The sequence below is a fragment of the Eulemur rufifrons genome, chromosome 5, assembly GCF_041146395.1.
Source record: "Eulemur rufifrons isolate Redbay chromosome 5, OSU_ERuf_1, whole genome shotgun sequence".
Classification (NCBI taxonomy): Eukaryota; Metazoa; Chordata; class Mammalia; order Primates; family Lemuridae; genus Eulemur; species Eulemur rufifrons.
The window spans coordinates 14765522-14789445 of NC_090987.1; the positions used below are offsets into that span (position 1 = coordinate 14765522).

At 33.7% G+C, this 23924-nt stretch overlaps 1 protein-coding gene across 4 annotated transcripts in view; it reads right to left on the reverse strand.

Moving 5' to 3' along the window:
- Positions 1-23924, reverse strand: part of WDR7 (WD repeat domain 7) — a 284359-nt gene that overhangs the window by 117825 nt on the left and 142610 nt on the right. For all 4 annotated transcript variants that reach the window (XM_069468368.1, XM_069468366.1, XM_069468369.1 and 1 more), the window contains one exon: positions 6754-6975. In XM_069468368.1, coding sequence (XP_069324469.1) covers positions 6754-6975 — 222 coding nt within the window. The remainder of the gene's footprint in view (positions 1-6753; positions 6976-23924) is intronic.

The window sequence follows — 23924 nt, forward strand, 5'->3', positions numbered from 1 at the left end:
CACCCAAATCCCATTCCTAATTTTCTGAGTAGAACCCGCACATAAGGCTGAGATACTTGTATTTTTAAAACATTCCACACCATCATTTGCCTGCTTAGCCAGGTGAGGAATCACTGTCTGAACACAGAAGATGTAACGGCAGTGCAAGTCAAGTGGCATCTGGAACTAGGATGATTTTCAAAGGTAAAGTTACAAATGAGAGGTGTTGGCATGGCACATGGAAAGCTGAGTTAGTGCACAGAGAAGGAACAAGGCGGAGAGCAAAGAGCAGAGTAAGGAGCCAGAAGGAAGGCTGGATTTCTTGAGTGCCAGGAAGGCCAGCTTGGAAATATGAGGGAAAGCAAACAGAAATGAAATCGCTATGGCCACAGCAGCAGTTCAGCAACACAATCTGATGACTGTTAATGGTGAAAATATACATTCTTTTGCCATTGCTTATCCTTGCAAATACATCATTGTTGCTACTTTTTTACATAACTTGCAACTACCATTAGTTTTGTTAATTGCAATTCAATGACAGTTTTAATCTTGCTGATAAAACATTTGAAATTTGACTTAACTTTCTTTTCTTAAAATTTAGGAAATAAGTTCATTATAAAATCAATCTTGGCTTATATTAACCTATTCATTAAATAAAATATACATGATTAAAAAGCACAGGGAATATTTGGGAGATCATTTTCACAAAGTAGACTACAACAAAATAAAATCAAACACAGCTCCGGATCAAAATAAAACTCTAAATACAGGTTCATAAAATTAAAACATTCCTTAGCATTTAATTGAGGCTTCTATTTTGTGGTACAATATTGTGGCTAAACTAATCAAGAAGGATATAACTATACTGTTTTTTAAAATCATAACAACAGATGGGCAATTATTCGGAGAAACTCTTGCAGTAGTTCTTACCCGTTTTTATTTTAATGACTTTCTTTGGAGAACTTAATGGAATCTGTGCACCTTTTTCCCAGGTCAAACACCCAAATGCACATAAATGTGGCATTTTCCATGTAACGTCAGGGAGATCATGTACTCTGGCCAGTCAAAGAACTCTACCTAACATTATAGTATTTCTAAAGACCCACGGTGGGGAGAAATAAATTTTCTCTAATGTAAGTATTTACATACATAGAGAAAGCCATTTCCAAAGGACAGAGTTGTGGGGTTTTGTACTCTGTTGTATATCCGTAGCATCTGTATATCCTTAAACAAAAGATCCAATAGATATTCATATTTACAGGTGACCTGGCACTTGCTGAAATGGTATGAAATGGGGAAAACATACTGCTTTAGAGTTAGAACACAGGTGGTGTTCAAGCCCAGGTTTGGTACTTTTTAGTAGTATGATATTAAAAAAAAAATAATCTATGCCTTCAATTTATTGTCTGCATAAAAAATTTCCATCTGATTTCATGAATCTTTAGTGAGTGCTTGGTGGTACTGGGCAAAGCTTCAGTTTCCTCATCTGATACATGGGAATAGTAATAGCACTTATTTGATAAGACTGAAAGATTAAATAAGATAATACATGTAAAGTGCATAACAAAATGCCTGGCAAACAGTAAATGCTCAATAACCAGCTATTATAATGTGTTTCATTATGTGCCAGGTGTTAGATAAAAATATCCATCTTGTAGGGTAACAAGAGGTTTGTATGGAGTTGGAATAAAAAGGGGATTTAATAAATGCGAGTCCCTCCCTCTCTCCATTTGCTATAATAGAAAGAGAACTGGGGCACACGTAAGTTAGTATTAAAACATGCTGCAGAGCAAGTGGGAGAGGCTGCCAAACTCCTCCCCCTCCATGACTGAAGTCCTTATTCCCCCACATCCGTGGGGTATTAGTGGCTGACAAGTCTCAGTTGAGTCCCTCTGTGGGGTCTGCCCTAGGTTGAGGAAAGCTGCTTCATCCAAGGTTACATCCCCTTCCTAGCCACCTCCCACCCCACCCGATGACTGACTGACATGGGAATAGCAAGGTCGAGCCCTGAGCCCCAGTTGAGGAATGATCTGAAGGGCCATCTCAGCTCCAGAGTTCCCTAACATCAGCTGAGGCTTTCTATGCAACTGAAACACAATTCAGCTTCTCCCTCTAATCCTGCTTCTTTCACTCCCCTGAAGATATTGATCCCAAGAACACCCCTGCACACAAATCTGTCTCAGAGGCTGCTGCCTGGGGAAATGACTTACGACACTTGCCCAAAGTCAAAGAGCTAATGAGAGATCAAAATGGAATTTACTACAGATGTGCCAGCATAGTTCCACAATTATAAAATGAGGGGAAGAAACCAAATGAAAGAACGAACCACAAGACCTATAAGGTAATATTATAAATGATACCCTAAAATATTCTAATAGTTCTTTGTGGATTAGAATAAAAGAATCCCTATTGAATGGAGTTGATATAAAACAAGAGAACATCCATCCCTACATGGAGGGGAAAATAGCAAGGTGATGAAGAAGGTGAATTTCCTGGGATGCCTTGTATCTCACTTCAGAAGTAGAGACTAATCGGACCAAAAGGGGCTTTAAAGTCAGAATAGCTCCTGCCTTTTATTTTATACAAGTGGCCACTGCAACCCAGAGGAATACTTAGCTTACCCAAGGGCACAAGTAACAGAGTGGCCTATTCTAGGCCTCTTATTGATCTTCTGAGCCCTTCAGCTTTTTCTTCAATATACGATTTCAATATATGTAAAGTGTAACTCCCACAAAAAATTCATCTGTGTTCAAACAGAAATATAAAGTGTATTATAAAACTAAGTATGACTTTCGAATTATGCATGAGTTCACTCAGGGTCTTTCCATCACCAACATGGATAATTGAGATTTGACTACATTATGAGTTTTCACAGAATGGCTTTACAAGGAAGCTTAGAACTCACTATCTACACTTCTAACTGCATTAGCAATTAAAGTTCATCAAATATTGTATCTTAATGGCCTTATCTCAAAATGAGGATAATAATTACTATCTTACTCACTAGAATGCCAAAAAGAGTAAATATTTAATGGTAGCAATGCATTCTAAATGCCACATAAACAAACACGGCAATATATATAGCAGCTTCTAGTAGGTTAAAATTATAATAGGTTTATTATACATGACTTATCAAAAAAAAAGCCTAAGTAAGACACAGGAACATTTAGACATCTGACTGTTTCCAGCCAGGGGAGTAAGATTTAAACTGATAAATCAAGACATCCCAATTCAAATAAGAAAGGTCTTGAAAATCCTTATGGTAGGCAATTCTACCACCTAGGAAATTAAGACTTTGAGTAAAAAACAGGGTAATAGGGTGGATGCAAAATGCAAATCCATGATTACCTTCAAAATACTTTATTAAAATAAAACAGGGTAGGCATAACAAAGAAAAAAATATCAAGGACATTTTACACAGTTTAAATTGGTTCTAGTAGGTACTATATCATTCATTTTGACATACTTTTCCATGCCTGCTAGAAACCTCCCAGAATCTCTATATCTTTTCTTTCAATGAAATAATAATAATTTGCTAAGAAGCATTACTTCTTCCCTTTCTCATATCCAGTCCCTTATCCAAAATGCTCAAAGAACAAACTTGGTTCTGAAACACTTAAATATTTTAAATATTCGGGTAAATTTTATTTACCCTTCTTGGGAAAGTTGAGAAGGTACCATGCAAAAGTCCCTTCCCACAGCATAGTTTGGCCCAGGGTTTCTCCTCCTGCCAGAAATAGGTTTTGGCACCCCTTTAAATGTAGTTCAGCTCCCTGTCTTTTAACAAATCAAAAGAGCAATACTACTAAGGCTCTTTGATTCTTTTACCAATTACACCAAGACCTCTTTGAAAAATCTCTATTTCGACTCTGCCTTGGCTTTTAAAATTTCCTCTTTTATCTTTTTTCCTCTTTTTTTAGTTACACTAGGGATAATTTGCAAATGAAATTATTACAGCTAAAAGAAAAAATATACAGAAGCAAATGCATGAATAACAGGATTTTGTATAAAGAGAAACTGCAGTGAGAAAAATGATAACAGTACTACTCTAGATAACTAGGAAAATGTAGTATAAACTAATCTACCCAGCACTCAGCCAATGGCTTGGATGGAACCAATCAGCAATTCATTAATTTACGATGTTCCTACATTAATAAACAGATACTTACACTGAACTATGGGAAAACTCCAAAGGAAAAACATTTATGTTAACTTTCCTTGCAGGAAAATATAAAATACAAAAGAATAGTGCTGAGAAATTACACAAAATATGTTACACTGAATCAGTGGTCTTCAAAATAGGTAACCTCCTACAAATGGCAGTATCCTAAGATTTTTCAAAGAACAGACAGTTTTAAAAGCAGAGATGGTTTAAAGAAATTGATTTCTGGATGATATATTTGCAAATGAACTCCTTCCCTAAAACTGTGAGGGTAGAAATTTTCTCTCTTCAAGGAAAATAATCAAGAATCTAAGATTTCTGATTTCCAAAGAAAAGTTTGTTCACATATTTAAAAAAAAAAAAAACAGATGATGATGGATATCAAATAGTTAAGGTAAATATTCCATTGAATATATTAAAAAGACCAACAAGTTTTATTTTTAAATATCAATATTCACAATATCCTCAAAATTATATCTTTTGCAAATGTTTAAACTTACAATTGAAAAGTTTTAGCTGTCAACATAAAAATGTGCATATAATTGCACATTTTTTGATACTCATTAGGGGAGATGGTGAGCAAAAAAGTTTGAAAGCTGCCAGACTAAATGATGTCAAAGTTTCATTAACCTCTAATATTCTAATGCCAAGATTCTAAATTTGGAACTACTATACATATGTAAGTCTGGGCTGTCAGAAGTCACACAGATACATGGACCTAATTAGAGAGCCCTTTGTAGAGATGGTGAGATTTGAGCAGGGTTTTATGAATGGAAAGTAGGGCACTTGAAGAATCTGAGAAAAGACACACAGGCCAGAGGTGAGAGGTAGGGTCCAGCAGTGTGCAGTCCTTTGAGGCAGAGGGAAGGCAGATGTGTCCAGGTGAAGAATGGAAAGGACATGCATTTTCAGGACACAAGAAGCTTGAGTTCAAGTTCAAGTTTTACCACTTTTTTTTTTTTTTTTTTTGAGACAGAGTCTCACTCTGTTGCCCAGGCTAGAGTGAGTGCCATGGCGTCAGCCTAGCTCACAGCAACCTCAAACTCCTGAGCTCAAGTGATCCTCCTGTCTCAGCCTCCCGAGTAGCTGGGACTACAGGCATGCACCACCATGCCCGGCTAATTTTTTCTATATATATTTTTAGCTGTCCATATAATTTCTTTCTATTTTTAGTAGAGATGGGGTCTCGCTCTTGCTCAGGCTGGTCTCGAACTCCTGAGCTCAAACGATCCGCCCACCTCGGCCTCCCAGAGTGCTAGGATTACAGGCGTGAGCCACCGCGCCCGGCCAGTTTTACCACTTTTATAAGTTACAAAATTATAGCAAATGTTAGTCATTAAGCCCTTTCTAACTGGGAGCCATTGAACAATAGCAGTTTTGCATGGTGGTCAAAAGCATGAGCTCTGGAACCAACGGATTAGACAGAGACAAAAACTGCCATTTTCTACAGATATGATCCTGGCCAGGTTAACTAAACCTCTCTGTGCCCCACTATCTTTATGTGTAAAATGGAGAAACTAAAGGTATTCATATTGTAGGGTTATTATAAGGATTAAGTAAATGCATATAAAGAGCTTAAAAATAGTACTCCAAATACTTGCTTTATTGTTGTTGATGATGGTACTATTATTATGCTAATTATTACTCTCTTATTCTCAATGTCAAATTCAGATCAAGAGATCAAGAGTCTTTAAAAAAAGGTGTAAGATAAATAGCTAAGTCTATAATAAAAGCCATTAACATGGCTCCTCAGTTTTCCAGCAAAAGTATGTGTGACAATTGTCTACTGAAGTTCACTGCTGTCATAACTAACAAAGTAACATAAATCTTTTTCCTTGCTTAAAAGACAAAACCCAAAAGAATACATTGCATTTTGTTCTACAAAGAATATCTTGTGATGTATTCAGTAGGACAACAATCGGTCCTTAAGATGACACAATTTATTAAAAATTATTTTGTGATATGGTAGGAACACTTTGACTTTACCTAAAGGAGTTCCAACACTAACGTACATACCAAAAGGCCTCATTATAAAATACCCTTACGTGTTATTAACAAGCCAAGCATAGAAGCAAAGGTAGCAATATGACACAAGCTTCTTGAACTCAGATTGTGATAGTTTGGTCAGTTAAAAATTGTTACTGGAATATTTTTTAAATTACAGAGGTAATTCATAATTCATCATCCATACTCTTTTCAATAAATATATTCAGAAGAGAAGTTTGGTGTTCCATCCCAACCCCTAGTTTTCAAACCATGTTCAGGACTAATTGCATAGCTTTTTCAGAAATTATTTTAGAAGTTAGAAATTTTAACTTGAAACTAGCTTTCATAAATTCTGGCTAAAACCTTGACCAAAAATGCAAAAAGACAAAGCTTAGAAATGTATGATTTTAAGTAAAGCATTCAAAATACCATGTTTTAACTTTTAAAAAGAAGTTCAGGTAACAATAAATAAAGGGACATATACCAAAAGATTGTACTGTTTTCTAACTTCATTCAAGCATTCTAGATAAGCTAAAACTCAGGATATATTCAATATTCTGAGACTTTGTTGACAAATAATATGCATTAAGAAGCAACAGATCTGCATTAAAAATTTAAAAACTTACAAGTATGTCTGGCCAATGAGTAGTTGGATCCACCACTAGTCAAACCAAATCCCTCAGGAATTTGACTAGAGCTTCGAGGTCTGGTCAATAGTTTAGGAGGTTCAATTTCAGCACCAAATTCAGCTCCTATTACTCCAAGTAAAACAATAGCAGTAGCTTGCTTCCGTCTTTCCTCATAAGATGTGGAAATTTTTTTCATCTGCGGGACACTTGATAAGCAACCTGAAAACCAAAAGAGCAATATAAATTTTAAACATATCAATACAAAAAAAGACCTGATTAGGAAAGATTGTGCATTTAGGAAAAAGAGTATTATAAAAAAAATGGCCCTGGAACAATGGATTATTCACATGCAAAAGAATGAATCTGAACACCTACCTCTCACTGTTCAAAAAAAAAAAAATCAACTCAAAATGGATCACAGTCCTAAATATAAGACCTAAAACTAAAGAACGCTCAGAGGACAACATAGATACATATCTTCATGACTTTGGGTCACACAGTAATTTCTTAAATACAATACCAAAAAACATAATTTTGAAAAAATTTAAATAGGACTTCATCAATATCAAAAAACATTTGTGTTTCAAAATACAGATTCAAGAAAATATAAAGACAGCCCACAGACTCAGAAAATATTACCAAATCATATATCTAACAAGGACTGTATGCAGATTCTGGGCTAAAGCGATCCTCCTGCCTCAACCTCCCGAGTAACTGGGATTACAGGTGCATGCCATCATACCATGCTTTGAATACCTAAAGAATTCTTACCACTCAATAATAAGAACAATTTGAATAGATATTTCTCCAAAGATGTATAAATGGCCAAAATACACATGAAAAGATGTCAAAGATCATTAGTCATTAGGAAAATGCAAATCAAAACTACAATGAGATACCGCTTCATATCCATTAGAATGGCTGCAATAAAAAAGACAGGCCACAAGTGTTGCTGAGGATGTATATTGCTGGTGGGGATAATTGAAATGACAGAACTACTGTGGAAAATAGTTTGGCAGTTCCTTAAAAAGTTAAACATAGAGTTACCTTATGGCCCAGAAATATGTAGATACTCCTAGGTATCTATTTACTCAAGAGAAATGAAACAGATGTATATACAAAGACTTGTACATGAATGTTCACAGTAGCATTATTCAAAATAGCTTTGGAAACTACTTAGAAGTCCATCAACTGATGAATGGATAAACAAAATATGGTATATCTATACAACAGAATATTAGCAATAAAAAGGAATGAAGTACTAATATATGTCACTATATGGATGACCTTGAAAACTTTATGCTAAGGAAAAGAAGCTAGTAATAAAGGACCATATATTATATGATTTCATTTATATGGAATGTTCAGAATAGGCAAATCCATAAAGACAGAAAGCAGATTAGTGGCTGGCTGGGGTGGCGATGGAATGGTTAATGGTGTCTAATTAGTACTAGTTTTGGATGGTAATGAAAATGTTCTAAAATTAAATTAAAGTGGTACCTGCACAAATCCAAATATACTAAGAATCACTAAATTTTACATTTCAAAAAAATGTATGGAATATAAATCATATCCCAATAAACCTGTTTTTAAAACAATTGCTCATTAACCAATTTATTAATATGCTCAATAACTTAACAAATATTTATTGAGCATCTACTTTGGGCCAGGAAATTACAACATGAAAATAAATAGCCCAGGTTCTCAAGAATATCACAAGTGCATTAAAAAAGGAGAGCCTGTTCTTAAAGGAGGGCATGTTGGATTTAGGATTCAAAGGATAAGAAGGAATTTGCTAGGCAATAAGAGGAGTGGACAAAAGCAGAGGAAAAGGAGGATTATTTTGTCTAGATAGTCAAGAATGCAAAAAAAAATCAGATATTTGACGAAATATTTGTAACGTGAACAAACTCAGCATAAGTTTATATTCAGAAGAAATATCAGTGTGATACCCAAAAATAATGAAAAACAATTTTATATCTGTATTAGAGTATCAATAAATAGAGAATCAGAAGGAATTAACATTCCTATCACATAACACAGCTTCTTAAAACTTCCTTTCTCAATCTTTCTCTCACTGTGGTAGCTACACCTCAATCACCCCCAGAAGTCTAAGACTTGGTCTTTTGCTTACTCCTACTCCCTTTTCAGTTCTACTCCATTCTAAAAGTAGCGTATCCTTTATTTGTTGATATTTATTATGCAATATTATAAGCATCCATAGAATTACCTAGAAGATACATAAAAAATATTTTGACATACATGTACACAACTAACCAACTTTATAAAATCTTCATGTTTTTCCATAAGTATTTCAGAGTTTTAAACAGTAATTAACTACTGTGGATATAACTAAAGCCCACTGTGGATTGTGTCTTAACCTCGCTGTCCCAACCTCCTGCCCGCGAGGTCACCACAATCCTGACCGTATCAAATTTTATATCTATTATACAATATCAATGTTACCTGAAATATTAACATATTTCCTGGCCTTGAACTGTGCTTGCATATGTGGGGTAAACCCTGGATGAACGGATGCATGAATGGATGGTGACAGATATGCAGGTAGACAGATAATCTAAACAGACCAAGAGATAGGCCCTGAACTAAATTTGCTAATAGGGGCTTTTTACATCTATGTCCATAAGTGGATCTGGTCTATGATTTTGTTTTTATATATATCCTAAACTTGTTGGGTCTTAGTATCAACATAATACAAACCTCAAAAGATGGGTTGGCCGGGCGCGGTGGCTCACGCCTGTAATCCTAGCACTCTGGGAGGCCGAGGCGGGAGGATCGCTCGAGGTCAGGAGTTCGAGACCAGCCTGAGCAAGAGTGAGACCCCCGTCTCTACTAAAAAATAGAAAGAAATGATTTGGACAGCTAAAAATATATATTAAAAAAATTAGCCGGGCGTGGTGGTGCATGCCTGTAGTCCCAGCTACTCGGGAGGCTGAGACAGTAGGATCGCTTGAGCTCAGGAGTTTGAGGTTGCTGTGAGCTAGGCTGACGCCACAGCACTCTAGCCCGGGTGACAGAGTGAGACTCTGTCTCAAAAAAAAAAAAAAAAAAAAGATGGGTTAAGTAACTTTCCCTTTCCTGCTCCCTGTGTCTCCCACCCCCACATTCTCTGAAAACAGTTGAAGAATTTTTGAAATTTGATAAAATATTCCTTTAAAACTATCAGAGTCTTCATCTCAGGACACTCTCCACTTAGAGTCCAGGATGGTAGTGGAAGTAGCAGGAGAGAGGAAGGAATATTTATTACAACTTCACTCTCTTTAATAGTTCCTTACTTAGTTTGGCTTTCTTCTTTTTCTTGAGTCATTTATGGCAGCTTATAGTTTTGCAACAATTATCTATTCCATTTAAATTTTCAAATTTATTGGTATGAAGTTATTTACAGTATTCTCTATAATTAAAAAATCTCAATTTTTTGAGTATCAGCTGCTATGGATCCTTTAAACATTGCGTATTTGTGCCTTGTCAAATATTATTTTTCACACCTTTTTAAAAGTTGTGCTAGAAATATGTATTTTATTATTTTTTAAAAATACATTAGTTTTGATCTTATTGTTTCATCATTTTCTATTTCAGTAATGTCTGTTTTTATTTTTATTATTTCTCCTTTCTTCTAGTTTGTTTAGGTTTTCTCTCTTCTTTTTGTTTGTTTTGTCTGTAGGGGTTCTCAGTTTGAACAGAACTCATTATTTTCACTATTTCCTATTATGGTTAACCTTACTAGTCACCTCTTTAATAGGCATTTTCCTCCTCTCCTTTAATAACACAACCTCAATTTTATTCTGAGTAGCAATGTATGCAGATCCTTTCAATGCCCTTTCAGGAACTGAAGAAGCCACAGCCTAGCTCCTGGCTTTAAACTTTATTCATGGTGTATTTTAAGCCCTCTTTAGCTTACAGGAGCCAAAAGCCTGCTTCTGGAAAGCAGCTAATGGTTTCAGCCCAGCATTTCCATTTCATTACTGGTCCACAGAGATATCTTTTTTGAGCCTAGTTATGTCTCTTTGGTTTTCCATTTGTCTATTTTATCCATCATAGCTATATATTTGGCACAGAGGGATTAAAAAAGTGAACTCCTGGAGCCATCTTGATTGGAGGTCAGCTTTCTGCTCTTTCTAATATTAATCCATCCAGCTTTCTGGCCACTTTCTGTTCTTTGCTGTATACATTGATTGAATCAATTCAACAAAGGGCACTCAGAGCTCAGTATGCCAACCAAGATATTAACAGCAAGGCCCTCTGAATATTTTTTGGTATTTTGTTTTATTTTGTCTCTTTGTATTTTTGCTTTGTCATTCTGTATTACTGGAGGTAAGGAAAACTAAAGGGGTACCAAACCATGAGAGGTCTCATATATGGCAAGCTGAAGACTTTTAACCTTTGGTTAATAGAAAGCCATGGAATAATTTTGTATAAGATGGTGATTTTAAGAGTCAATCATTGTTGGAAAGACTGTGCTAATGGCAGCACAGAGGTGGACCGTGAGGTGAAGCAACACTGGTGTTAAGGAGAACCAAAAGGAGACTCATACAATGATCAGGTGGAAAAGAGTAAGTACCAGTGATGGAAGCAGTTTTTTCAATCTGTCAGTTTCTCAGTTATTCAACATATAAGAATTGCAGGCCTAGTGTATGCCTGACATGCTAGATAAGAATTAATAGGGATGAGAAACGCAAAGTCCTGCCCGCATTGAACTTAAGGACTACTAAACAGGCATTGGAATGTGTAGGTTACAGAATCAATGAGAACTTTCTAGGCTGAGAGAATGGTATGTTTTTAACAGAGTAGTCATCCTTACTCCCATAGATAAAGAAGCATAAAATTGAGAGGGGAATATGTAACAGAGGGAATGGCCTGAAAAAAGTGCAAAAATATGTTCTGTCTCTTTAAAACATCCTCCACTCCTGTTTGAGAACTAAAACCTGCATCCCTGCCTCAGGCAGTGGTTGGGAAGAGCAGAGAGAAGGCCTTTTATTCTTATTCCAGGCCCAAGTTGGGCCCTGGTGGGGCTTTATCTTTGGCAGAGATGGGAGGATTACAATAGTTAACTACAATAGCCTAGAACTGAGAGCACTCCCTTTAAAAGCTCTGTATTTCTGCTTTATGGGCAGGAAATTTGGATTTTGAGATGAAAAGGTCTACATTTTCCTCCTTTGCCGGCAGAGTAATAAACTTCTCTTTCCTTCTCAAACTACTTGTCCTCGTTCTTCTGATGTGGCCTTGAAGACAAGTGCCGAGCTTTCAGTTAACATGTTTAAGAAACAAGAGCATAAAGGACCTTGTTAATTTCTATTTCAAGAATAAGGTAAGGTAAGTTGGCTAGAACTCTATGACCCAAGAGGAGAATTGTGAAAAACGAGATAGGAGAGGCAGGCAAGGGCCAAGTCACATATGGCTCTATAGGTCATACTCCCATTTCAATGTTTATGCCATTAACGAAGATACTTAAGACAGGTTTTAAACTACAGAGTGACTCAATTAGATTTAGGATTTCAGAAGACTCCTCTGGGCATGGTATGAAGAACATTGGAGGAGGGTGATCAATTAGGAGGGTATTATAGAAAACCAGGTGAGACATTAAGGTTGATTTGGTTTTGTAATGTTAAACAGGAGATGCAGAGAAGTACAGCACTTCAAGATAGAGGGTGAGGTCCAGGTAGTTGATGGAAACACTGCAGAAAGATGTGAGATGTTATGCCCTGAGTTCTTTTAAAAATCCTGATTGAAACAAAAACAAAACAAAAAAATCCTGGCAACAGAAGTAGATATGGCCTTTTCAGAAGCTGAATTAAAAAAATTCCTGGAGCACATGACTTTTTAGAATACAGTTTAAATTCCATTGTTAGCTATGCTGAAAGGCACAGTAAATCTGGATGTGGGCAAGAAGACCTAGTTGAGTCTAAGAAATGGAAATGATGAGATATTATAAAGAAGCCAACAATTGAAAAAGAATAATTGACTGAGAAAGTAGCATTAAAATACTGTTTTTTGGAGGATTGGTTATCTAGAAAACTAAGATGGTAACATCAAAGAGTAGTTATTGCTTGCTTGGATTCCAACAAAAGTTTGGTGAGTATAAAAAAGATTTGTTGCTGTTGTTATGGTTTCTTAGCTTCCATACATCATAATTTTTTAAAAGTTAGTTCTAGAAATTTACCATTAGTTTTTAAGTAGTGTCCACAGAAAATAGATTCATTCTGAAAAATATTCTAATTCTTTCATGAAAAATTTTAGTTATTACCCATTTTTCTAATTTGTTTAATTTTGTATATTTCAAATCACATGCAGGTTGCTTTATAACTATGCTCCTCCAATATTACAAAATTATTTCATAGCTTCCAAAGTTATGATAAATCATATTTCATGAATTACATTTCTTATAAAAACCCTAGATTTAAATGTTTAAAACTATTCAATTAATATTAAGAAATGTCTTCTAATCTGATAGTCATACTACGCGTATTTTTCCCTCTTCACGGGAATTTTTTAGTTTTTTAAAAACAGAGGGAAATGTTATTAGTAAGATGTATTGGCAGGTACACACTATTACAGATTCAAAGTATGACACTGGTCTGTGATAGCTATGGTAACTAAAGGCGGAAAAACACCTAAAAGCATAACCATACTAAGAAAAAAAATCAATAATCATTGCCTCTGTGTTTAGAAGGACTCTAATTCTAGACAAAGTGATATTTAACAGTTTGATAATCTATATCTTAGTACACGCATTTAAAACCAGCTTCTTTATGTATGAGAACAGACACAAGGAGTAAGAGCTCTGTGCAATTGCATCTAGATTCACGTACTATATATTTTACTCTTTGCATAGTATTTCTGAAACAGGAAGCAAACCAAGCTCCCCTCCCCCCATGTCTCAGCAAGAGCATGCTCCATAACAATAGTTCAAAGGAAAGCTCTATTCTGCAGTTGCACTGATTGTTCTGTCAGCTGACCTCTGCAGAAGGGAATTGCTAACCACTGCCTTGCTCCTTAGCTGACAAATGAATGATCGCAGCTCCATCTATTTTCACTATGGCTGCCTCTAGCCCAGGTGCTCAGACAGAGAGCCCGGTGTGACATCTTAGATCAAGATGAATTGGCACAAACTCCTGATCCAAGATTGTTTTATACCATTTAATTTAGTTTCTTCCCCTGCTTGGATGAGCACAGCTCTGGTTATGGATTTCTATTCTAATGTACTGAAGCAGGCCCTGAAAGAAGCCAATGAAGCAGCTGCTGGAGCAAGGGACTGCAGGGATACTGATCAATAGGCAAGGCATTGACCCCAGTCGTTCAGCCTCTGCAACGGCCACTGCTCGAAGGGGGAGGGGCCACAGAAGCACACATGGGCTGCTTCTAGTAGGAAATTAAACAACAGGGCATTTTGGAGCGCTCCTCCTCCATTCCTGGTCCCCTACCTTCTCTATGTTCCTTTTGTTTAATTGCCTCAATTTTGTCTTAACTCCCGCTCATCGGGAAGGAATTAAGACTTTAGGGAACTTTTAATAATGTACTTTCCAGCAGCCATTTGTAAAATTTATCCCTAAGCTAACAGAAGAATCTTAACAGGTGCCCTCTGCTAAGTGGCCAAAATATGAAATCTTAATTAGCTGTCAAGTACATCACTTGGTGTAATTTAAAGTTTGGCATGTGCATAGGCTCATGAGAACACTGTCCAACTGGCTATTAACACTACTGATGCTGAAATTCTACATTATGTAATTTTTAGCAGTATTTGGATCTGAAAAGATGATAGCTCTTTGTTAATGAGAAAAAAGGTAAAAAAGAAAGAGGAGCCCCTAAAAGAGACACTGACTGATTAGTGATTGTATAAGGTACAGAGGCCCATCCTTACTAATCTAAAAAATAACACAGTCATTTCTCATTCTTTAATTTTTCAAATTTAGAAACATCTTTAAATTATTCGTTTTGCCTGTATTTTTGGTTAAATAATAGAAGTATGTAATTAGCTACAATGTTTTCCTATAAATAAACTGACACTCAAACAGGAGATTTTGAGATATTAAAAATAAAATAATTCTGTAAAAGTAAACCTTTCTACAGTTTCATTTGTCTCATGAAAATCTGGTGTTTTTTCACAGAGACATGCCTCCATTTAATCATGCTAAAGGGTGACATGGAGATCCATTTTCTTGACAGGACGGTTGATCACCCTATCACAGTAAGAAAATTAATACCTTCAACTAGCCCTGTGTGGAAAACAGCAACTACATACAACGGTAAAGGACATAAATGTCCTACATTTCAAGTTGCAAACAAAATACATGTTCTGTGTAAAAATGTTTCCTCGTTACCTTAACTGGGTTACTTTTAACAAAATACAAAGCTTTAATTCTATTAAAACAACCATTTACTTCAGAGCGTGTTCCTCAAAAGTACATAATTGTCTTTAGATTTAGCATAATTGACTCTAGATTTACACAAACAGGAGTAAACATTTTACTTACAGCTTAACTAGAACACAGGTAAAATATTTGAGAAGTTTAAGCTATTTAAAGGGCTATGAGATATTGATTACTTCATTTAAAAAGCAGTCAGAGAGTGCAACCAAGAGGTCAAGATAAATTTAACAGTTTGAAGCACTTTACTAAATAACTCTAAAGATCATGTTAATTGGCTTTGTGCAGTTCTAGGGTAAAATTAATTTTATCCTAGCTTACAATAAAAGGATTAAAAGACATATTAAGTTCTTCAGTTTTAACTGGAATAGGAATCAATGGATTTGAGCTAAGGCTAAAGGGGGTTTTATGAGAGATGGACTACCAGCAGATACTTTATATGTGCTATTAGCCATATATTGATGGAGCTCTATTATCGTATTAGGTATTAAAACCTTAGATCAGTTGATTCCACTCTGAAAATACACTTTAAGAACTATGTAGTTTGACCTGGAAAAACTATTTCCAAAAATTTCTTTGTTTAGAATTGAGTATTAGAATACTTTTTGTAATGAACTTATATATGTTATAATAAGTAAATTTCTAGTAAAAATGAATGAAATAATGTGGTTGAATTAAATCAGAATTCCCTTCAAGATTATGACTATATTTAAAACATAAACCATATCATAAATATATCATTAGGATTTTATTTACCCAAGCATTATATTAAGATTTGTGTTAGCATACAATTTTATGCTAGAAATTTCTGGTACAAGATAGAATCCAAATAACACTCATGATGATGTGAGTATCTTATGAATTTGATATAAATTTCAATATGCCCTAAAATATCACTTTAAAAATTCAGAAATGTCTATTTGTTTGTGATAAATAAAAATATATGTGGTTTTTTACTCTTTTAGTATTTAATAATATATTTTACAATCATATGTATGCAGAGACAAATTCTTTTTCATATGCACTGCCTGGCAAAGTGAAAAATACATTTTGTATTTAATAAGACATATGTTTTATAAATTAATAGATAACCATGACTTTGTAATACTTTACATAAATGACACGAAAAACAGTGAGTTGCAAGATATCACAGCAGAAGACTAAGGGGCAGCATATAGAGACTATTCTTAGAAATTTGGATTAAGCTAGAATATACTTTCTATTATGGCTCTTTACAGCCTTTTTTTTGCAATGAAGTGTATTTGCTAATATTAGGTTTTGATTAATAATTAAACAAGAGTAAACTTAGCAAAGTGAATTGTTATTACTGACAATCTTGAGGATGAGAGAATTTTCAGAATTAAGACACATGATTTACTATGTACATTAGGTAGTCTTAGCATATTATTCAAAGCTCTACAAATGTTAATAAAGTTACAAAAAAATTTCTATTTTCAGACCAGTAAAATATTCTTCTAAAATTTTCATTTTTATCTATTTCTCTTTTCTCAGCCCCGAGGATATTTTAAATGTGATGTGGCATTATCAGCAGATACTATGAAAAGTATACATAAAATTGCTGTAGTAAGATGAATTTAAAATAACACATGACAGTGAAATTTCTCCAATGAAAATATATTTTAAACTAGGTCTTCAAAAGGGAGTTAAATTCAAATTGTTTTTTAGAGGTACTTTCATCAAAATAACTTAACATATTCCTTCTGACCGAATGCTATCTAAATTGATATTATCTTGTTGCCTAATGGAATATTAGTAATTTATTTCTAAGAAATGCCTTTTCAATAATCATTATATGCTGCTAATCAAATGTTAACTCTGTATATACACATACATAAATACGTTACATATAATTATACATACATACTTAAGTATGTAACATCCTTAGTGAGGGTACCAAAACATTATACCTAAGTGAGCTGGAACTATATTTTTGAGATTTTAAAATATGTTGTTATGTTCTAGAATCATGAGAAAATTGCTGGCCCTCAGTGGGGTTTTCATAGTGTAAATAAATAGTTTCCACATATCTTTGGCCCAAACATTTCCCATATGTACTTGCTATTCCTTAGAATTAAGACTGATTAAAAAAAAAAAAACAATGCCATAAAAATGTCAAATTTTACCAGTTATGTAACCATAATATTTCAAATAGGATTGTTAATAGGGGGAAAAGGTCTTAAAAGTTAGCAAAAATATTTTAATATTAATTCATTTTTAAAAGAATTTGGTTTCAAAAGAGTTTAAAATCCTACAGCATTCTACTAATTAAATTTCAGTTATCCAATGTTCCCCAAGTCTTTGAAGTCAAACACTTTAAAGATGGATTTGTTAAATGGGAACACAAAAAGGCACAGATTGGTGACACAGACAGTGTGTGAGAAAGGACGCAAAGACCTCGCTGACCTGGTGGTGAAGCCGGATTTCGCAGGCTCCTGTGGAGGCTCTGTGGATCCATCCATTGCACATGTATGTCATTAAGTTCCTTTTTCTAAACCAAGTGCTTTTATATGAATGTTACATATTATTTACTTCTATTGGCATAACTTAGAGCTCTGCAATTTTTACAAAATATGCCAAATTTTGATGATATGAAAAATAAAATAAAATTATAGATGGTTATATGGCCAATATGTAAATTTTTACCTGTGTGCCTAAAGTAAATCAGGTATGCAAATTTTCTGCATCTTTCCCTCTACCTCCTAAGAAAAGATGAACTGATTGAAAATGACTGTCATGGAATACTAATAACATTTATATTTGCAAACTTTCACATTATTACCAAAGCCAGTATGTGTGAGGAATGTTAGCAGCATAGGAGTGTCCCTCACTGCATTAAACACATATTTTAGTTGCTTTGTGACACATCTGCCAGTGTTTTTCCTCGTTATCTCCTGACAGAGCATATGGAATTTGCTCCCCAAATCCACAAGACTTTTACTGTTGCTGTTGTTGCTGCTGCACTATTTCCTCCTTCACTTGAAAACTGAAGTAAACAAACAGGCTATTAATTTGTATGCATGCACGATAGCCCCCTGCTGGAACACAATAGGTTCTGCAAATGCATATTTCTTTCTGCTGCTGCTGATTAAGCCATTTTGAAATAATGCCTCTTGCACATAAATATTAAGTGTATGTGTGTGCATTTGACAAAACACAAAGCCATTTCCCACTAAATCAGACGAATGCAAAATATATGATCCTCTAAAATGATTTTCTTTTTCAAAGAAAAAAATTAATATTATCGCTACCCTGGAGGTGTGTCAATTATTTTGATAATTACAAATCTTAAGCTTTGAGAGCAACTTACATGTTTTTCAAGTAATTCATATAACAATTTCTTATTCTTCATACAGTTACTATTCTATATATGTTTCTTCATGATCTCTATTACCTTATTTTTCCTTTTATTCTCTACCTAGACATCAAAAAGTCAATTTTTTCCTTGCCTTTATTTTTTAGCACAAACATTCTCAGCTTCCGAGAAAATTGAGATTTTTTAACAATCCCAAATATCTAAGACATTTATGTAATCAGGAGTCTTGTAGGTAATAATTATCTCCAAAATTTCAATTCTTGGTTGAATTTACCTTTCTAAGGTGAATCTGAGACATGTGACAAGTTTTAAAAACTGTCCAAATTGTAATGAAGAAGACTATCATTAGCTTTTTCATGAGGAAAGGAATATTTCAGAAACACAGCAATTAGTGGCTTGTAAAGTTACATAAATCTGAACACAGCAAATCATTCTCATAGATAATATTTTCTTATATAGTTATTGTTTAGAAAAAAAACTACTGAATGAGATTTACTTATAAAAATACTAGAGTAGACATGATGTGTTTACGTAAAAGATCAAATAGAACACAAGCGACTTAACATTTGGTGGACTGTTAGAATACATTCTATGAAGATTTTATACCTGTGCATCACAGCAGTGAGAAATAAATTGTTAGACCTGAGGTCATTTTTATTCATAAAATGACAAATCATTTATTGGATTTACTTAAAAATATTTTCACCTAAGTAATTATCTCTATCAACTCAATGATATAAAACTGAGATCAAAAAGGATAACTGCCTTGTTCTACCTCTGAGGAGTTAACAAGTATATCTGTTCATTTATAAGGAGTATTTGTAGTGCTCATTTGTCTGAATTACATCTGGTCACAATAATGAAACAATGAAATGTGACTAAAAATTACCATTTTTTAAAGGTTTGTTCAGAGTAAATTAGAACTTTAAAGGGATTTCTACCTTTTATTTTTATCAGCACATTACTTTATAACGCTGTGTCTGATTCTGAAAAATGATCACTTTATTTTACATGTTATTTTTTCTTCTGCTTTCTTCACTGTAAGTGAGGTGTTAAGCAGAAATAATGGCGCACAGTTAGGGGCAACATAATATCTTGGAAGTTAATGGCCACACCTTTGTGGTAATAGCAGATATGGGAAAAAACTGTGGCAGTAAAGCCCAAAGCAAAGTTTTATAGTAAAGACATTAATTACCCAGTCCACAAATAGCAGAGATACATGAGGCTTTATCTTCTTATTTTATTTAAGCATCTTGTGAGTTACTCAGACCTGATAAATATTAACATGTCGAACAATTCCCAAGAACCAAATCAGTAAAAAAATTTAAAGGAGAAATAAAAAGGTCAAAGACAACTTTGAATTTTAATTCACTAATCACATTACTAGATGATCAAGAAAGCAAACCTTTGCAAAAGAAAAAGGCAACTTAGCAAAAGTAAACTAAGCATTTATGCTAAAAGTTTAAAAGCTACTGACAAAGTAAACCATAGCCTCAAACTGTTAAGTATACACTCATCATTAGCTCACAATCTAAAAACAAAAAAATAGCCCAAGGACAGCCAAAGGAATACGCAGGTTGGTAAGTCGTTGATATCCATTTTTCCAGAGATTTCTAAGTAGCTTCAGAGGGCTTAAAGAAATAAAAAGCTTGAATTACTATCGGATATAAACACATAATTTTCATTTCTGATCTTGTTACATGTTTGGGTTTTCACCATTTTTAAGCAACATGTAGAGAAATGAATTATGTGCCTATAAATTATTCTAGATGATCTTTAAATTATTTTACATTTCCTCATTTTATGATGGAGTATATCAAATTAATGCTAATTACTTGGGATATTTAGAAGACTTTTTTCTGCAGATATGATTTCTTTTACTATATACTTTTTCAAATAAGCATATATAGATATTAAAATTTACTAACATTCTTGTAATTATTTTGTAGGATTTCCTATTAATTAGTTAATTCCATTTAGAATTTGGATCTCAGTTGCCCATCCTGCACATAGCAAACTAAAACAGCCTTTAGGGGCTTAAATTTTTGCACAGTTCTTCCAATGTTTAACTTAATAAAATATGCCTAGAGATATTGGATATCTAACTCATTGATTTGCTAGGACTATGGATTTGGAAAATCTACCACTCCTGAAATGAACACTAAGAAAAGAAGTTAATAATCTATACATGTATGCAGTCAGATACTCAGGTTTGTAAGATGCCATGATATTTTAAAAGACTAGTTTTAAAACAATCTCTTTCTGCTACATGATAAAACAATCATTTCCTCAAAATTCTCCCTGACTAGCTCAAACTAGGAGTTTTGGAAGAAACAGCTTTCTAATCTTCTCTTATATTTTATTAAGACAGATATTCCCACATGTAAAAACCTACAAATACACATGTACTGATGTTGGATAAACATACATGCCTAGGATGGCTCTTACTGTACCTTAACTGCTCTAAGACTTTTTGGCAGGAAAAAAAAAAGGAACATAAAATCAAAAACATCAAAGAGAAGATAAAACTTACTGAGAACTACTACCACCACCACTGCCACACAACCGCCGGTGTAATATCACAAATTGCCATTTAAGGGTTCAACACAGGCAGATGAAAACAATCCAAATAAAGACTTTAACATGTGCTTACAATTTCTCTCAAACAGAACTTCCCTTATTGGCCAAAGAGAAAAATAATTTCTCTAATACTTTATCCAATGTTTTTGATTTCTACAAAATACTCAAATAATAAGAAATAGTATTTACTTATGGAAAAAAATCTCTCAGAATATGTTAAAGATAAAAGGATTCCCCATTTAAAAACACCAACACAAAAAACTGAAGTCCATCTTCTGGATAATCTAAAAAATATTAAGTCCATACAAATTTCATCTGCTTACCTAAGGTGCTTTATATATCTAATAATATTGTATTTGTTATAGTGATACAATTATATGCCTACTACCATCACTTTCCAAATTCTTTTATGAAAACAGAAGTACCATTAAGATTTTAAAAAGAAAAAAAAAAACAAATTCTAAGTAGAGTGCACAAAACACCTCCTAGGTCCAAGATAAGATGACTGCTTTTGGTGAATTTCAGAATTTTACAGGAAAAAGGAGATCACAGAATCGTTCTTCTAACCAAACTGATTCCTATATTTTATAGATAAGGAAGGTTAAATTGGTTAAGTATTCAAGTGACAAGGTGAAGGGCCACAAAGAGAGTGGACACTCATGGCAATATCATGTCAGATCGATCTCTAGAATCTTTACTGGCCTATATTTCAGTGTTTGTTGCATAGAAACTCGTTAGTATTTGACATCTATTCTAAGATGAATCTCTATTAGGTATCTTCAAATCTTGTATAATTTGAAATGTTTCTTTAAAAAATAAGAAAAAAATATAATTAGAAAAAAGTCTTCAGTTTTGCTCTCTAGTATCTAATAATGTTATTTATATTTCCTACTGGGCTCTCTAAAATATGTAAAAAATTTAGAGGAGATATTCTATTAAGCACATGAAGTAACTATATTATACTGGTTTTTATGGAAGCTATATATGGAATATTGAAACATCAAAACATACACAAAGTACTGAGCATAATCATCATTATCATTCAGAGACCAAATAAATAATTTAACAGTGATAAAATCAGCATGCCATCCACAGAAACATCAACCATTCCTACAGAAGAAAAATTTCTTCAAATATAATGCATGGTGAATAACAGTAATTGAAAATATAAATTCAAGTCTTAATTATTCTACACAAACCTTCCTATAAGATAATGTCTAAGTGCACATGGACAAATAAGTGCACATGTTAAACTCTAAATATTGCAAATAAATTCACTATCATTTCCGAAGTTCACATTGTAATATCAGAGAATAGTTAAGAGTCACCATAAGGGTTAAGACAATCATTTTCTTCTGCATACTAGTGCTATTCTAAGCCGATAGTGTGTTTAAATCCACACCAATGAAATCAATACAGCACTGTTCTATTCAAGGTGAGACCAAATAAACCTGTCTGAAGCTTTGAGAAATAGGCTTTGCAGTATACTTTGAGTGCTAAATGCCTTTCAGTCCAGAGATCTGTCATTAAATAATCATTAGCCATCATTCACTCTTCCTAAAAAGCTTAACATCTAAACTTGTTCAACATCCACTAAAGCATTAGTATAGACTACCAAGTAAGTACTCATTAGCACTTAGAGATGTTTCAACCACTCTGTTTAACCATGCATCATCTTTTTAAAAAAATTACAAAATATTAATACATATTTGCCACTGGATTACAGTGCAATGAATACAAATGATTAGTAAAAAGGATATCAATGTAATGATCAGTCTCGTTTGCATAATATAGTATAACCTCACTGAACTACAATCAACTCTTTCCTGCCTGGTCTACCCAAATAAAACCCGATGTCTTTCCTACCATTCAGCATCATATATTAGTCAGCATTGCATATAAGCCAAACAAAATTAAGTTAATCATGTTAGAGAATTCATCAGGAGGTAATGTTGGCTTTGATCCTGAATGTATTTTAAAATAATACTTCCTTTACCAATGCTATTCATACCTCAGTTCCAATACACAATCATCTCAATGGCTGAATATCTACTATAATGGATCCTACATTATTTTAGATATCATGAAATACTAAGAGAATATTAAGATATATTTATTTTCTTTCTCTTACCCAAAAGGCTAAATAACGTAGCATGGTCTTTATTTAGTAATGTTATTGGACAATATGCATAAATTTGATGACCAGGTAATTTTCCCTGGACTTATAAGAAGTTAATTTTTGAATCCTACTATACTAATCCTCTCAATTTCAAGGTAATATTAATGAAAATGTCATTTCTACAAGACAATAATTTGTTCTTCATTTTTAAAAGCTCAAATAAAAATATATGGCCAGATACTTATGATCTCATCTACAGTTTTATAACTTATCACTTTCAATTTATTTAATATAGATTTCAACCTAAATGAGAGTCATGACATTATATGAGCATTTTATTTAACAAGATGACAGTTGATATTTTCCCAGGAGGATTTATATAACTAAATACAAAACAAAAGTATTATTTTAGCTATTGGTACTTTAACTACACATTATATAAACTGCAATATTCAGACGCTTTCTAGTATTTAAATTATCAGTCGATTTGATCTACAACTTTTTCCTTTTTCTCAATACTCCAACATAAAGTTTCAATTGCTAAGATATGAGCAAGTGAAATATTACTTGGATAGCTTGGTAAATGTAATATCATAATATTATATTCCAATTTATAAAACAGTTTAAGTCTCAAATTATGGAAGGTAGTGTAAAACCAAATCTCATCACAGATCATTCTTAATGGTAAAGTTGTCTTTTACATGCAGTATTGAGATTTTTAGAACTCTTATAATATAGTACAGGATATAAAATG